The 16352-nt window shown below is 49.3% G+C and overlaps 6 protein-coding genes across 6 annotated transcripts; 2 read left to right on the top strand and 4 right to left on the bottom strand.

Moving 5' to 3' along the window:
- Nucleotides 1–185: 185 nt before the first annotated feature.
- F9C07_2279045 (uncharacterized protein) lies at nt 186–1576 on the bottom strand. The gene is made up of 3 exons (XM_071510347.1): nt 1481–1576; nt 931–1416; nt 186–865 (listed from the first exon to the last, which is right to left on the bottom strand). Coding segments are annotated over exons 1-3 (909 nt in total). The 5' UTR covers nt 1483–1576; the 3' UTR covers nt 186–444.
- F9C07_2279044 (putative C6 transcription factor) lies at nt 1577–5734 on the bottom strand. Its single transcript, XM_041288700.2, has 7 exons — nt 4729–5734; nt 4253–4667; nt 3975–4197; nt 3883–3914; nt 3053–3826; nt 2299–3000; nt 1577–2244 (listed from the first exon to the last, which is right to left on the bottom strand). Exons 1-7 carry the CDS (start codon nt 4851–4853, stop codon nt 1984–1986), a joined length of 2532 nt encoding a protein of 843 aa, XP_041141252.2. The 5' UTR covers nt 4854–5734; the 3' UTR covers nt 1577–1983.
- A 1181-nt stretch (nt 5735–6915) lies between these two features.
- Nucleotides 6916–10517, top strand: F9C07_2279043 (putative RNA interference and gene silencing protein). Its single transcript, XM_041288686.2, has 4 exons — nt 6916–7264; nt 7329–8467; nt 8518–8759; nt 8820–10517. Exons 1-4 carry the CDS (start codon nt 6996–6998, stop codon nt 10293–10295), a joined length of 3126 nt encoding a protein of 1041 aa, XP_041141253.1. The 5' UTR covers nt 6916–6995; the 3' UTR covers nt 10296–10517.
- A 294-nt stretch (nt 10518–10811) lies between these two features.
- On the bottom strand, nt 10812–12421 carry F9C07_650 (uncharacterized protein; the record flags this gene model as incomplete). Its single annotated transcript, XM_041288701.1, has 2 exons — nt 10812–12032; nt 12113–12421. 2 exons carry the CDS (start codon nt 12419–12421, stop codon nt 10812–10814), a joined length of 1530 nt encoding a protein of 509 aa, XP_041141254.1.
- Nucleotides 12422–13771: 1350 nt separating this feature from the next.
- F9C07_1038076 (DNA-directed RNA polymerase subunit E) lies at nt 13772–15311 on the bottom strand. The gene is made up of 4 exons (XM_041288702.2): nt 14500–15311; nt 14358–14438; nt 14131–14300; nt 13772–14054 (listed from the first exon to the last, which is right to left on the bottom strand). The coding sequence occupies exons 1-4, from the start codon at nt 14746–14748 to the stop codon at nt 14045–14047; spliced, it is 510 nt and encodes a 169-aa protein (XP_041141255.2). The 5' UTR covers nt 14749–15311; the 3' UTR covers nt 13772–14044.
- A 268-nt stretch (nt 15312–15579) lies between these two features.
- On the top strand, nt 15580–16336 carry F9C07_648 (DUF962 domain protein; the record flags this gene model as incomplete). Its single annotated transcript, XM_071511474.1, has 4 exons — nt 15580–15612; nt 15683–15706; nt 15764–15823; nt 15884–16336. The coding sequence occupies 4 exons, from the start codon at nt 15580–15582 to the stop codon at nt 16334–16336; spliced, it is 570 nt and encodes a 189-aa protein (XP_071365606.1).
- Between the last annotated feature and the right edge of the window lie 16 nt (nt 16337–16352).

Genomic DNA, 16352 nt, shown 5'->3' with positions numbered 1-16352 from the left:
ATATAGCATAAATAGGGGCTAGCCGTCGGATAAATCGTCTGGCATTGAATGATGTCCGGGGAAGTTAAAACGGAAAACTGGAAGAAGGTATTATCTCCACGATTCAACCCTCCTGATAGTCCCAAGCGTGGGGTTTCGGAGCCGTCCTAAAACCGATCGGAAAGATTGGCGAATGCCGAGGCACCCCGGTAGTCACGTGTGGCCGCGGAGGTTCATGGAGATTAATAATTGCCAATTCTGGGCCTTGGCTGCTCTGTACTGCTGAATAGTATGTGTCTCGCGCTGAAATGCAAATTTTTGGTATAAGTCTATGTAGATATTGTACAAAGTACAGCACAGTCTCCGCTGCATATATGATACACAAATCAACCACAGCCCGTCCCTCTGCGTGAAATCTTTCCCCACAATAAAACATCAAAATTACAAACACCGGATCTTGTCGAGTCACTCGGTGTTGTCTTCCAAACGATCCGCTCTTCTATTCGTTTGACTATAGTCAAGTCGTAATTTCCTGCCATATGGTGCCTTTCTGCTGAGAATCTCGAATGCCGCCCGTGCGCTCTCGACGTTGATGAACTCAGCGTGAGCAAAGCCTCTAAACATGCCAGTTCGACGGTCCACAGATACCCGTACGTCAATCACATTGACAATATCCCTGAAGAGTTCATTTATATCTCGATCAGTCATCTCGAATGGTAGATTACCGAGATATAACGTTCTAGAGATAGGTCTCAGGTTCCGGTGCTGGTCGATATTGTTCTGCGCAAATGCCACGATGACTCGGCGCCCCTCGTATACCCGCATGTGCATCGCGTCAATTGCACGTCTCGCGGAATCTATGGAGTCGAACTGCACATAACCGAATCTAGTACCCACCGTTAGAAAAAGCCATAATTCTTTTCACACGTGCCGATGGAAACCCGCACTCACCCTTTACTCATTCCCCTATTGTCAAAAGTAATATACACACTCTCCACAACTCCGTACTTCTCCATCTGTTTCCGTAAGTCATCCGCCGTCACATCGTAAAAAAGGTTGCCGACAAAGACTGTCTCTTTGGGGTCGGGTTCCTTGTTCAGAAGCCGGAGGCGTTTCGCGCGTTTAGATTCTTCTTCGGTAGGTTGTGGTTGTGCTTCGCTCTTTTTTGAAATGTGGTCTACAGTCTCGTTCGCAGGAGTAGAGGTACCTTCCATATACCCGACAGCGGCTTGTATTAATTGTTCATCGTTTTCGTTTGTGGTTGCTGCATCTTTGCTCGCAAGATCGGGTTGACTTGGTACATGTTGGCTGTTCCATCTACTCTGCAGCAGATGTGATGTCTGACGAGGGATAGCAATTCGAAGATTAGATGAAGTAGCCCATGTGGACCGTGGTGTCGAAAAGAGGAGCCGAGAAGCAGCGCGCCTGAAGCAATGCCTATTAAAAGTATGAGTTAGCTCATCGAATGACACGTATTTCGTCTTGCCCTTTTGTAACTCACATCTTTATATGATAGACAATCAATAAATCACAAAAACAATTTTGAAATGGGGTTTGCACATATGCCCATTCGAAGGTTTTCAGCGCAAAAACCTCTGGCTTATCGAGACCGATAGTGTCACGTGATTAACGTATCGATTTCCTCTGGCACTCCTGGGAGATCATTTGCAGTTGTGCATTTAGGAGATATCCTCTCGTACAGGGCTCACATTTTCGTGAAAGCCCTATTCATTGGATTTGGGGTTGAGCAGAGCGTAAAAGGAGCTACATATTTCATAACGAATTATATACAGTGGCGCCGGTGACCCATCATTATCTATACCAGAAACATTTTGACATAGAGACCCGGAGTATTGCGAACAGAAATGGCAACCAATAGAACCCACCAGCGTTATATTTTACACTCCAGGACTGACCAAATCTTCATGACCACATTAACGTAATTTTCCTTAGCCTCGAATAGAAGAAAGGTGAACTCTAAGACAATAAGCATCTCAGACTGGCTTAACGTGTACCCGCATTGTTCGGCGGTGAATTGTTGTTATCGTAAACGTTGGCATCAGGGTAAAATACGTTGGAAAAAGAAGGCAATGAGCGCATCTTGTCTGCAGCACTATTTTGCACCGATGCTAAACCAGCAGAGCCTAACGCATTCTGAGATTGTGGTTGTGGCTGCGGTTGTTGCTGTTGCTGCTGATCCATTGTTGGCCACCACTGGTTCGAGGCATCAAGTGCTGCATTCTGAATATAGTTATCCCAGGTGTCCTAATAATTGGTCAGTCGGGCTTCGAAAAATCGCGTTGAACAAGGTAATCATACCCAATCGAGAGGGAGCTGCATATCTGGCATTTGCCCGAACATGGCACTTAGAGGCGAGGGAGCCCCTGGTATATCTGCTGTCGCTCCAAATCCTCCCTGTGGTGGGAGTGGCGTCTCGCCCATTTTAAGGGTGCCATCGCCGAAGGCGGGGGGAGCCGAGTTCATGGGACTCATTCCACTACTGAGAAGGCCTAAGGTCATGGCGGCACTTTGCTTCTCATCCTGAGGTTCGAAGGTAGGTGCGGCGGCATTGCTGTCAGAGTAGCCCAAGTTCAATCTGGCAAGCATCACCCCGAGAGCTCCTGACGCTTTCCACGCCTCCAGGGCATCGTCACGAAGTTCATCCCAGATCTCTTTAGAGCGTTGTATTGCCGCTATCATTTCCTCGCGTCGCTCTCTTCCCCATGCGTAGGTATCGCCGGACGTGCGGCCTCCTGATTGGAATTGGTGTCCGTGGTAGAGGTCGAGAGAAACGATGGTCGCAGCAAGTAAAAAGTCTGTAGAGACGAGTGCAGTAAGCCTGTCATGTTTGTTCCGGATGCGCGTCACTGTTTCGGAGTGCAGCATTGATTGGAATCGAAGCAATTCCATGGCAGAATCAATACACGCTCTCCGCGAGTATGTAAATCGAGGATTTTCGCGCGCTCGAATGAGGTATCGTCGATGGAGAACACACTGAGCTTTGTGATACACACTCATTATCTAGAAACAGTCAGTAACCCAGAGTGTATTTATTTGCCTGAGGATAACCTACAGCACATCGTGCCATTACTATTTTCGGGGGCTCCAACTGTGACTCTTCTACAGGGCGAACAACAAGATGTTCAGGGATCAAGTCCCTCGCTCGGCGGAGTTCAGCGTCAATTTCCATAACTTGATCGTAAGATGGACTTTGTATGGAAGATGTATGTTCAATAACACGGCCAAAGGCATATGTTAAGCGACCTTTGGCTATCAAGCATGAGACCGGTGTGGGTTCGTTTGGCGGCCGTGACGGAGGAAGCTCCTTGCAGTTCTCATCAAAGTCATCGTCATACAAATTCCGTGGAAATTCTGTATCACTATCTGTGGAGCGAATCATACTGGGGAGGCCCACTTGAAATGAGAACATTAGATCGTACTGCCGCACTATTGTCCACACTCGTCGACGCATTTCACCTTGGAAAGGCGTGATATTGGGAAACATCTTTGAGTCGCGATGGTAGCCCATTCTCATAGCCAACCTAGCAATCACGCCCACAAGCACCCAAACGGACACATCTGCATCTTTTGTTTGAATCCAATCTCCATGCAGATGGAATATCAAGGACTCAATTAATGACGGGTAAGGTTTGGTATAATCAGCCAGCGTCAAACACTGCGCCATCAGGTTCCGGAAGGTGCCTGCCATATCTAAAGTCTTTCCTCGAAACTCCGGCGGTTCGTCTCCTTCTCGATGATACGACAGCATGGCCAGTCGCATAATCGCACACAGCATACCAATCCAGACTATACAGGTTTGTGAGGGGTCCTCCCAGTGTTTGTTGTACTAATGAGCAGTTAGTACCAAACATGGACACATATTGAAGGAGAAGCGTTTCTTACTTGCGCCTGGAATGTAGGTCCATGTAGAATATCTAGAGATCTGCGTGAGAATCATCCCATGAAGATGGAGAGCACATGGGTAGTAAGCTTACTGGTTGAGGGGTCATAACTGTTAAAATACCGGGCGACTAAGATATCTGTTGTATATTTGGACGGCAGCGAAGACATGATCTCCGCACGACTAGTTGTTTTCATAGCACCGAAGAGCAATGTGGACCCTGGCACGTCCGTCGGAAGCTTTGTTGCTTTCAACTTCTCCGCATGCTCCTCATACTGTTTCTTATGCGTAGTAAAGTAATTACGCACTTCGGCAATCTACAGTCAATGTTAACACGGAGGGCCTAAGCTGAACCAGATGAAAGTAACTTACATCATTGAGGACAGACGCCCAATGCGCTTCACTAAAGTAATATGATTTATTATTGTCGACCTTCATTATCCCAAATGATTTTGTGACTTGTTCTGTGTCGCTCTCCTCGGGGCCACCCGAGGTGTCTTCATCCAGATCCAGATCAGTTGTATGTTGGGTAGAACCAATACTGCTGCTGTTGCCAGAGAGCGCTGCCATAGCCGCAGCCGGGCCCGCGGCCTGTGAACCATTTGTCATCAACGACAAAACCAAGCTTTCCAGTCGGTCTATCCTATTCTGCATATCGTCTGGAGAGCTGGGAGACACTCGTTGCGGGGCGTTCTTCTTGCGTGTGCTTGCTTGGGCGTAGGTACACGAGGCAGCATCTCCTCGTTTCACGCAGTTTTCACATGGGTGAGCACGGTTACATTTGAGTCTTGGTCACGAACTGTCAGAAATTGCTCGAAAAGGTCTCAGAGAGAGGGTACGAATCTTACTTCCTATGTCGGCAGGGGCCACAGGAAAGTGGCACCCGATTTCTCTTTCGGATGACCCTGTACTGTCCTTCGGGCGAAAATGCGCTAGCGTTTGACGAGGTCGTGGATGGCGGGGTTGGAGACATGTTGATGAATGCTTTCCCGATAAAATAAACACGATGATAAACTTGGGTCGAAGTTGATTGTTTCGATCACGCACCGTTCCTAAGCGGGCTGGCGCAAGAACCACAATGTGATAGAGCGAGCTGCGAACAACACTTGGGTTTCCTATTGTCTAGGACCCCCTCCAGCGCAGAGTGTCCCTGAGCCACTCAATGGCAATCGCACTAGTAAAATCCTCCAGCCGAAAGACCACCCCCAATATCCCTCCTGAGTATGATGTAGCTCCAGAGACAAGGGACGAACGTCCAACGGTAAATCAGGTATCGCTAGGATTCCAGCGCAATTGAACCGGACGGTTGTGGGAGGTAACCGAGGTGCACGACGCTTTGCTGATGCCTTCGGTCACGTTTCAGTGGTCGAATCCTTAGCAACCCAGATCGCAAAGCGATTTAAGCCGGAGGCGATTCTGGAGGGAACTCGTCGCGGTTTTACCCAGCAAAGAGCCCACTGACGTAAAGTGCGCAAGTTTTTTTTGGGTTTTTTAATATTGGTCTAGATGGGGATTTCTGTTTCGTGATTTGGGATTCACACGAATCGCGAGCGCAACCCGAGAAGGAATGGGTGAGAACGGTCGAGAAGAGGGGCCAATTTATAGGCGACTAATCAACCTGCCGCGAAGCTTGTTGGACCAAAGACGTCGGGCGGGCAGGAGATGCTTATCAGGATCTTTCGGAGTCAGTGGAAAAGTCGCAAGAGGGTGTCTGCACAAGATTCCCTGGGTGCCTGGCGAAGGCGTTCGAATTTTTAAGAGAAAAGCGGAAGATATAACTAACACAAGAACTCCCTTCCCGTCGACACCTTAAGCTTTTGCTTAGTGAGAGAATCATATGAAACTATGTATGGTAGGCAAGAGTTATCTCCGTTATCACCCTGTCACGCGTTTGGGGTCTGCTCACTCTTCCGGAGTGGTGAGCGTTGATTGGACAATATCTTTATATAATACAGGTGGGGCGGATACAGACCGAAAGGGGAAAACAAAGACAGGCCATCTGTCTCCAGGATATAGTATTTACCATTCTTTGATTTGCTTTATGTTCTATTTTTTATTTGTATATTCTACCTAGATTTCTTGAAAATCTGGTAGGACATCGTACTACCCTATACAAGTCGTGGTAAAAGATTGGGCAGGTCCAATACGAAGCATTACCTATTAGATCAGAACCATGTTCCATATTCTAGACTTACGGAGTTGGCTGATCTAGGGCGGGCGAAGGACGATCTTATTTGCCAGTGAATGTTTGAATGTGGCTGAGACGGATGAGCTTTGAGTCATAAGGAGGTTAGTTTAAGCCTAGTTCCCTCAGATATTCACTATGTTTCCATGGATGCTTCGCTCAGTTGGGTACAGCTGTCAAGTGGAGCCACTGCTTCAACAAGGGAACTGTACTGTATGTATGTATGTATGTCCTTTACACTAATACTTCATACTGACATAGATACAGCCAGTTCCCCAAGCCCTAATAGTATCATAACTTGAGCAATTTTTAGAATTCAATATTGCCTTTCTTCTGTAACGTTAAACAGCGGTAATAACTCCAATTAACTACAATGAATGTAATTCTAGCCCAAACACAAACGACCTTCATAGGGGAGCAAACGAAGCATCATTTACCCAGAGAGGTACTGCTGGAAAATACCCATCCATTACTGGCGATGTACAGCTCCTTTGGCGCTTCTGACTGGATCAACAATGGCAGCCAGAATGACCACCCAACAATCATTTCCCAAACAATAATCATTCCCAATCAGTACTGCCCCTCTTCTCTGGAGATTACTTCATTGTCATTGGAACGCGACCTGCGCCCGCGAATGGGCAGCCATGATACTAGTGCCATCCATGCAAAGCGGCAACAGCCTTCTTAGTGAATAGACAACCTGTTGTCACATTACAGACAGGGCTACTACGCTCTGCAGCTTGATGTAGGGGCATAAGACGTACTAAAACCCCCCCAAGAGCGCTCATCCACCAACTTTAATCCCCAATTTCACTCGCTCCTACCAACCCGCTAGTAGTAACCAACTTTTTTTTTTTTTTTTTTTTTTTTTTTTCACTCGGATGAGGCCCGTCTGTTTCTATACACCTCACTGGTCGACGTAAAGTGATAATGTCCTCCCAAAGAGGGAATACCCCACGGGGGCGGGGCAGAGGAGGCGATCGTGGCAGAGGACAAGGCGACAGAGGTGCCAGCCGTGGCGGTCGCGGAGGCGGTCGTGGATCCACCACGGAGCTACCCATTCGTCAGGGTCCGCCTGGAGGAGATTTCAGAGGTCGTGGTCGTGGAGCAGATCGAGGCCGTGGTGGAAGTCGGGGACGCGGAGGGGATAGAGGACGAGGATCGTTTAGAGGGCGTGATCAAGGCCCCAGGATATACACGTAGGTACCTGTCATCCTCTTTGCTTTAGCAAAAATGCATACTAACAGTGGCTCTCTTTTGTAGGAGTCCAGGAGGGCAGGTTCCTCCTCCAAGTACTCAGGTTACAAAGACTGAGGATACCTTGGCCGCAGCTCTAACAGCGAGGGAAAACAAGCCAACTGAGTACCCTCAGCGACCCGGTTATGGTACTCGAGGTCAGCCAGTGATGCTGTATGCCAATTATCTTAACTTGAAGTCGGCTGGCGCACAATTGTTTCGCTACCGTGTTGAGATCTCGCCTGATCCAGCGACCAGGAAGCCCCCAGCAGGCAAGAAAGCCCAGCAGATCATTAAACTTCTGATCGAGCAGCATTTCTCCGAGTTGGGTAAGAATATTGTTACAGATTACAAGTCTACTTTGATCACCAACCTCGAGATTCTCGATAATGAGGAAATATATCAGTACGATGTTCGTTATCGTGGCGAGTATGATGACGAGTATTCCGAGGACGCAAAGGTCTACCGAGTTACGTGCCAGTTCACAGGAAGACTCAACCCTGCTGAGCTTCTAGCTTACTTAACCTCGACCAACCCCGATGACCAGTTTGGCTCTAAGACGGAAGTGCTTCAAGCGATGAACATCATTCTAGGAAACCACCCGAAAATACAGGATTGGATTGCCTCCGTTGGTGCGAACAAGCATTATGCTATACGTGGGGACTTGTGCGAGAAATGGGACCTCGGTGCTGGTCTTGAAGCCCTTCGGGGATTTTTCATCAGTGTTCGTACAGCTACTTCTCGCCTTTTGCTCAACGTCCAAGTCAAGTACATTGCCTGTTACCAGGAAGGACCGCTGGCCCATGTGATAAAAGAGTATCAACCACGACACCGGGACGTCAACGCCCTCCGGAGGTTTTTGGTGAAGTTGAGAGTCAGAGTAACACATATTCAGAGGAAGAACAAACGGGGAGATGTCGTGCCCAGAATAAAAGCGATCGCCGGTTTGGCAACCACCAATGATGGTGCGTCGCAGGCAAACCCCCCAAGGGTGCCCAGACATGGTGCGGGACCCAAGGAAGTAGAATTCTTCTTAGAAGCTCCTGGCCAGCAACCCTCCCAGAGCGCATCCAGCGGTGCCAAAGGCAAGAAGGGCAAGAAACCCGCGAAGGCAGGCCCTGCACAGGCCGGCGCATACATCAGCGTGGCCGACTTCTTTCGCCAGAGTAGGTGCTTCTTGCTGATGTACCAAGAGTTTAGAGCTAACAGACTGCAGATTACGGTACAAATACAGATCCTAACATGCCTGTGATCAATGTCGGAACAACAGAGAACCCAAGCTACTTGCCTGTCGAAGTGTGTGAGGTTGTGCCGGGTCAGCCTGCAAAGGCAAAGCTCTCCCCAAACCAGACTAGAAACATGCTGAACTTTGCCGTCCGCGCTCCCCCGCAGAATGCTGCATCTATAGTCACGACAGGTACTCAGCTGCTTGGTCTCTCTCCTCAGAGTCCTACTCTTGTAAGCGCTTCGAGTGATACTTAGCCTACCACCAGTACGGCCGCTAATTGATCTGCCTAGGAGAACTTCGGCATACAGCCAGACTGTAACCTCATTACTGTCCCAGGCCGGGTGCTCCCAGCACCGAATGTCTACTACAAGGATGCGTCAAAGCAGTCACAAAAATCAGTGACAGTGAAACCGCAGTTTGGCAGCTGGAACATGAGATCGATTAGGTTTTCGACGTCGACCAACCTCCCAGTCTGGACTTGGCTTGTGATAAACGCCGATGGCTCCAAACCACCCTTCGCTCGCCAGGAGGACTTCGACAATGTTCTGGGAGGATTCACAGCCAAACTAAACGAGATGGGCGTTGCAGCACAGCGAGCCCTCAGAGGTGAAACCATAAGTGTTAACAAAGACAATTATGAGGCCGGAATCACGGCAGCAGTTGGGCGACTCATGAACAAGAAGCCCTCCTTGATCCTCTCGGTCCTGCCATTCAGCGATGCGGATTATTATAACTGCATCAAGAGAGCATGCGACTTGACGTACGGCGTGCGGAACATCAACGTCCTAGCTGACAAATTCCGGGACGCAAACCCCCAGTACTTTGCGAATGTCGGACTAAAGGTCAACCTGAAACTAGGCGGTGCCAACCAACTCCTAGATGCAAAAGAACTAGGCCTCATCGGACAGAACAAAACAATGCTCGTCGGCATGGACGTCACCCACCCTTCCCCCGGGTCATCTGCGAACGCCCCCAGTGTCGCAGGCATGGTCGCCTCCGTCGACTCTACTCTAAGCCAGTGGCCCGCAGAAATCAGAGTACAGAGATCGCGCGAGGAAATGATCCAAGACCTGAGTGACATGCTGAAAGCCCACCTCAAGCGCTGGGCCCGCTCCCACAGCAAAGCCTACCCTGAGAACATCATCGTGTACAGGGACGGCGTATCAGAAGGCCAGTACGAATTAGTCGTCCAAAAGGAGCTCCCGCTCCTCAAGAACGCCTGTAGGGAGACATACCCAGCGAGCTTAACAAAGCAAGGCCTCCCGCACATCTCCATCGCCATTGTCGGCAAACGCCACAACACCCGCTTCTACCCAACCAAGGAAGGAGACGCCGACCGCTCGGGCAACCCCAGCAACGGCACCATCGTCGACCGCGGCGTCACCGAGGCCCGCAACTGGGACTTCTACCTCCAGGCTCACACGGCGCTGAAGGGCACCGCTCGTCCCGCCCACTACTTCACGGTCTGGGATGAGATCTTCTGCCGACAGCAACCTAGGCCCCCGTACCAGAACTCCGCGGATGTCTTAGAGGCTCTAACACATCATATGTGCTATCTATTCGGTAGAGCTACCAAGGCTGTCAGCATCTGTCCGCCGGCGTACTATGCGGATCTGGTCTGTACTCGGGCGCGTTGCTACCTCAGTAGCGCCTTTGAACCTTCCCTGGCTGGAAGCGTGGCCACGGGTAGTGGGCCGGGCCTAAAGGTCGAAAATGCGGATGTGCGGATCCATCCTAATGTTCAGGACACCATGTTCTACATATAGTTCGGTGTGGTTGAATCAACTGCAAATAATGACCATATACTACTGTGAGCGGTTGGAATGATTAGACTGCATTGGAAGTGATGTTAGAACCGCAGAATTTGGATATCTTTGTTTCGGGCTTACATCCATATGACATGTTATCCTTTGTTGAATATATGAGCGTGTAATCAGATTGATAGCGTTAACGTCTCATTATCGAATCTATCTTTATGAATCGTAAACAATCCAGATTGTCATACTGAGTAACATATCAAGCTAAGCGGGACACAACAGAAGGTGGTAAGAAAGTAGTTAAGAAAGATACAAGAAATGAATACAAGTATTGTTCGAACAAAATACACAATTTAGAAGTAAAAGTCTTCCATGGGTCCAAGTCGCATTGGGCAAGGTTGTCACCATGATGACGGCTTGAACTGTGATGAATATGGTCTGCTCAATGAGGTCATTCGGTACTGTCGTCAAGGGGTTCGGGGGTCGGGGTTCACGGTTCTGAGGACCAGTTTCTTGTTAATCGCTTCACTCATCACCAAGACTCCAGCTTCTCTCGTTGACACTTCGCAATTGGCGGCGCTGTGGAGGAGGACGAACGGCTTTGCTCGGCTGAGGAGATTGATCATAGGATTCCCATGACGGCTCCAACATTTTGACGGCCCGCTGTCGGTCCGCCGCGATGGGCTTCTTGTTCTCGTCGGCCTTGCTTTTCGCTGGCGATTCATCTGTGATGGTCCAGTGAGTCTCGAGGTCCTTATTGCGGGTTGGGCCTTTCTGGGCTACGGACAGGGGCAGCTTATCCTTGGACGACGGCTTGCTCTCGGCGGGCTCGTCTTCATCGGCGAACAGATGGTTCTTGTAAAGGCTGAGACCCTTGTTCTGGAACGAACTGATGATCCGGCCTGAACCCTGATCGCCGGTATCATCTGTCAATTGGAAGTGGGTTTCCGCATCGCGGCGGGGTTGGACGCGAGGCTTGGCTGGGGGTGTCTGTGGCTCCTCGTCGCTGATACCGAAACTACGAAGCTCTTGGCCCCGGAGCTGGCGTGTAGGTTTCTCGGGAGTCGTGAAGTCTTCGAATTTCCATTGAGCTCCCTTGCCCTGGCTCGACACCGGACGCGACACCTTGGGTTTGATCTCACGCTCACTGTTGTCGGCGCCCAGCTCAAAATGATCGAAGCGCTTGGGGTGAGCCCTGTAAGCGATCTGCTGGGGCTTGTCTTTGGTAGCGACGGTCTCATCATCATCAAAGATGCGTGAAGCCCGGTAGTTCTTACCCGCACCGACCTTGGGAGCGACGGGCGTGGCCCTGGAAGGGGATGGTTCAGGAATTTCGAGATCATCATGATTTCCAAAGAGCTCTGCCAGATCGCGCTGGGGAGGCTTAGCGGATGCCGGGGCACGAGGGGCACGCACGGGTTCCGCTCGGTCCTTGCCGGGAGAGAGAAGTTCCTCCAGAGACTCTGCCGCGTAGGGGTCCTTGATGCGTCTCTTAGGAGAGACGACTTTGTTGTGTGCGTCGCCATTCTCTTCGGGCTTGTTCGCGGGCACAGGCGCTGGGGCATCATCCGCCGGGGCGGAGGAGGCGGCGGCCTTGATCAATCTAGTCTGATCTTTCGCATCACGGATGGGCCAACCGCGACTGCGCGAGCCGATCACCTCGACCTGTTTCAAAAGCGACGCCTGGTCCCAATAGACTTTGACCTGTTGAATCTGGTTCTGAGAGTTGAAACGAACGATGTGAACCTGATAATAACACAATCAACCAATTAGATGACGAGTCTTCGGGTCGTCAGATTGCGACAAAGTAACAATGGAAGACATACCGTGGGGAAGGTCGCAATGCGGTCAGACAAGAAGTTATCGTCCAGCGCGGGGAGATACGGTCCGCCGCCAGAGACAAATTCCACTGTAGTGTCCACGTCTAGAGACAGGGAGTTCAAGCCCTCGACCGTATCAATCACCTGCTGGGACTTTCTTTTGAGGACATGATCCTGTCTAGCGAGGTGCTTGACTACGGCCTCAGCGCCATCGACCCTGGTGGTCGTTGTGATATAGATCAGCGTAACATCGGAAGCCAGGGAAGCAGACCTGGGGTCAGAAAGGAATTTCTGGTACACGTCTTGGAGAGACATGATCGCTGTGATTTGGATCAAAAGGTCAAACGAGCGTCAATGGTAAGGTAACCAGCTGAGAATGAGGAGACTCAGGGGGAGTGATCCAATTGGAGAAAGAATGGTGGTTCCTGGGAGGGTCGGTTGTCGCAAAGGAAGGGGATCGCGAACCACACTTGCTGCCTACGGCTCACAACAACAACAACAACAACAACATCAACAGGAATGGAAACAAAGAATTGCAATAGCTGGGGAATTTAGTTAATTTCGGAATGTTAAATTGGAGTGGTGGAAATGAGTGGTTTTTAATTTAGAAGGCCTGGGGTGGCCTCTTTCATTATTTACCAGGTGGTTATTATTAGATCTCGATGTATGTACGTATTCACTATCATTGACGGGTTCTTTTCCCTTCTGAATGCAACCACTCAATACATTGGAGGCGTTGGATTTACATGACTACTTCTCCGCCTCCCCAATGACATTCACTCCTCCAGCGAGTGGAGGATGTGGCCCTTCCTCGAGGTCCAGTTTAGACAGGACAATCGTAATAAACAAGCAGTTGCTTGACTCGGGGAAATTCAACGCACAGAAGACGCACCAGTGTTTCACCATCCTCCAATCGGGTTTAGGGGAAACCCTCGGCGGTGTCTCTCTGGCAACTCAATGATACATCCCATACCGAAACGTACGGAGTATACTTCAATAGTACATGGTGAAACACAGAGGCACTTGTAAAATACCTAGGGCTACAGATTCGACAGAGGGACATTCTATACAGCTTACGAAGTACATTCGAGACTTCTCTAAATAAACGAACGGATTTGTATTGTGTGGAAATGACCATTTGCAGGTACTCCGAGGTCCAGTCCACTCACGTATATATATTCCTCCTCGGGTATCAGAGACTTTCATAGCAAATAAGCTCCATAAAAAACCCATCAAGCTAACACTTTCCGTACTACTAAACTCTATCCGAATAGAAAAAGATTGGGATATTGCCCAGGTACCATTGATCCAAACGTTACAAACCTGGTCAACTAGAGCGAGAGTCCAAGAGTGCATATATGTTAACGTCCGACGAACAGATACTGTGTCCATCTCCTTCTCTATGCTACAGCATTGGGTGCACCATAGTCAAAACAAATACCTGGCCAAACATTTTCGAGTCTCGTATGTGATGGTTACTTGTTTATAGGAGATGCCTTGAGGGCAGTATAGTACACTTCACATAAATCTGTCTTCTTGCTTTTTCATATACTTACATGTTACTGACGCCTCGCATGCTTTGTCCGAGACTGGCACACACCTCCCATGACAGCATATCTACGGAGGTTTGCGATGTCCCCGTACTCTATTTCAGCTCGCCAACCAGGCTGCACCGCCTAGTTTTTGTGTCTGCTGACCAGCAGCGCTCTTCATCATCGCGGGCCGTGAGATTGTCTTCTCATATGAGAACGAACATATAACAAGCTGGAGACACTGACTAGGTGTCCTTTGATCAAGCCATGATCGGGACACTTGTCCCGTTCCCGCAATATTCTTGTATGATGGTAGAAAAAGCAATAGAATCTTCTCAAGCGCTGGCTGGCGGTAGTATTGGTATAATCATTAGATGGGATAAAGGTATCTTCTCGTCGAAAATTTTTACAGTGGTCTATAATAAGCAACGCGCATTAGTGATCCTCTCTGAGCAGAAAACGAACGAAGAGCGAGGGTTGAAAGCCACATACCCTAAGTAGTCTTCTTTAATGGTTCCAATAGCATTGATTGCGGCGACATCTGGCTTGACACCAAGAATCTTAAGCCGTAGACTTGTCCCTTTCTCAATGACCTGGTCCGCGTGATCTGTGTATTGAGGAGGCACTGTATTTGGTTCCCACTTGATGTCGGAAGGAATGTTCTTGCTAAAGGTTAGTCCCCATATATAATGTTTCCAGGCCCTATTTGACAAACTCACTTTGCGCGCAATGAAAACTGATAGCGGACCCGCCAATGTGAAGATTCCGGTGGGCTTAACAGACGTAACGATGGCATCGACCTACGAGTGCACTGTTAGAATTGGAAGCCAGAATTGGGTGCTCGCGCCCTCCATGACATACGGTCTCTCCACGGAACGGCTTCCAAATAATAGCTCGGTATTTAATTGTGTACTCGGCTTGCCCGCTGCTAGGTAGAACCCGACCTTCTCCAATATCTACCATGTCCATCACACAAATCACGAAGTGATCTCCCGTACACCGTCCTTCCTCCTCCTCGTTTAGCCGGTTTATAAGATATTCTCGCACATTAGGCCCAAAATAGGACGGATGCAACGTGATGACCTTGGTCTCTTCCTTGAGGAAAAACATGGCGCTGAAACTTAAACCCACGTGAGAAACGGAGAAAGGGAAGAACTGGCAAGGAAATCAGGATACTAGGCCAAAGGCTTGTTCCGATGTGTTCAACTTCAATAATTGGCGGGTGGGGTGGGATAGGTGCTCCTGAAGGTAGATCAGGTGTTCGCAAGAAATCGTTAAAAGAGTCTGAAGCAGGCAGGCGAAGGAAAAACCGTAGCGAGTGCGACAGCGTTTCAGTTATATGGTTGTCAAAGCTTGCGATCGAACGTCAATGACAGAATATCAGCAGCTCATGACAACAATAGCAACGGAAACCTTGCCCCCGACCGAGATGGGTCGACGAAAGAGTGCGAGTCTGGAGTATTAAGAAGGCCGAAGTAATAAAAATAACGAAATCTACCTCCAGATGAAGGCGGGCGTGAGCGCTGATAATGAAGAATCTCTAGTCAAGCAATCATGACACGGCTCTAGCAATAGCTGCGTGGAGTCACCTGATCTGGCCGGGTCCCTCAGAACATCAAAAATACATAAATACCATACACCGGGCATAACTTCCACAGACCCTGCTCCATAAAGCGACAATGGCATGACAATACATTGTAACGGCCCCCGTATCCTCGGCATTCGACTCCCCAGCACATGACGTCTGTCTAGGAATACTTTAGGAGACTTACTACGAGTAGCGCATGCGAAAATGTCTGATTCTCCACCTCTTGGCTGGCCTGATCAGGCATAATCCTTATCCAGTCTAACTGGCAGAAAAAGGGTCTCCTGCATGGTTACCTTCGAGCATCGACAATTTCATTTCTTGGAGACGACAAACCATCAGGTCTGATTACCAATATGGCTCTGAATCTGGAGAAGCAGCTCCTTTTCGTGAGTGCTCTTATCTGCACATGATGCATTATTATATGCTTGATGATTGGACCATAGCTTACGTTCTCAGTATGGAGCCTACCATAACAACCCAGTACTTTGCCCTCTATTTTTACCCCATATGCGACTCTGATCGCTCATCGTTCTCCAGGTAAACGTCGCAATTCATATTACATGTGTGCCGATACTTCTATTTACTGGAATTGCCCTGGTATGCTTTCTTCCCCTTACTTCCGGCAAATCGTAGTGCTTACCATACGTGATGGATCAGGCATCGAATTCTCCTGCCCTCTTCAACCTGCCTGATGTCCTTCGTTTCGAGCACCTGCCCCCCAACCTCGGTACCATTGGCGCGTTAATATATTCAACATTCTATATTCTACTGGAGCCAGTTGCTGGGGCCCTGATCGCACCGATTATCATTGGCGGCGCGGCGTTCGCAAACCATCTCTTGACCACTCATGGCACGGATATGAACTACTGGTTTGGTGGAATTCATGTTGTGTCCTGGTTGCTCCAGTTCGTCGGTCACGGTGCATTCGAACGCAGGGCACCGGCTTTGCTGGACAACCTGGTCCAGGCGCTCCTTCTTGCTCCGCTTTTTGTTTGGATGGAGATCCTCTTCTTCTTCGGCTATCGCCCAGAACTGAAGGCGAGATACGACCAGAGCGTCCAGAAAGAGGTTGCTGCCTTTAAGGAGAAGAAGAACAACGCAGGCAAATAAACTAGCCACACTGGAT

The sequence above is a fragment of the Aspergillus flavus genome, chromosome 1, assembly GCF_009017415.1.
Source record: "Aspergillus flavus chromosome 1, complete sequence".
NCBI lineage: Eukaryota > Fungi > Ascomycota > Eurotiomycetes > Eurotiales > Aspergillaceae > Aspergillus > Aspergillus flavus.
Note: the sequence above shows the minus strand (reverse complement) of the source record. Positions and strands in the feature narration are given on the sequence as shown.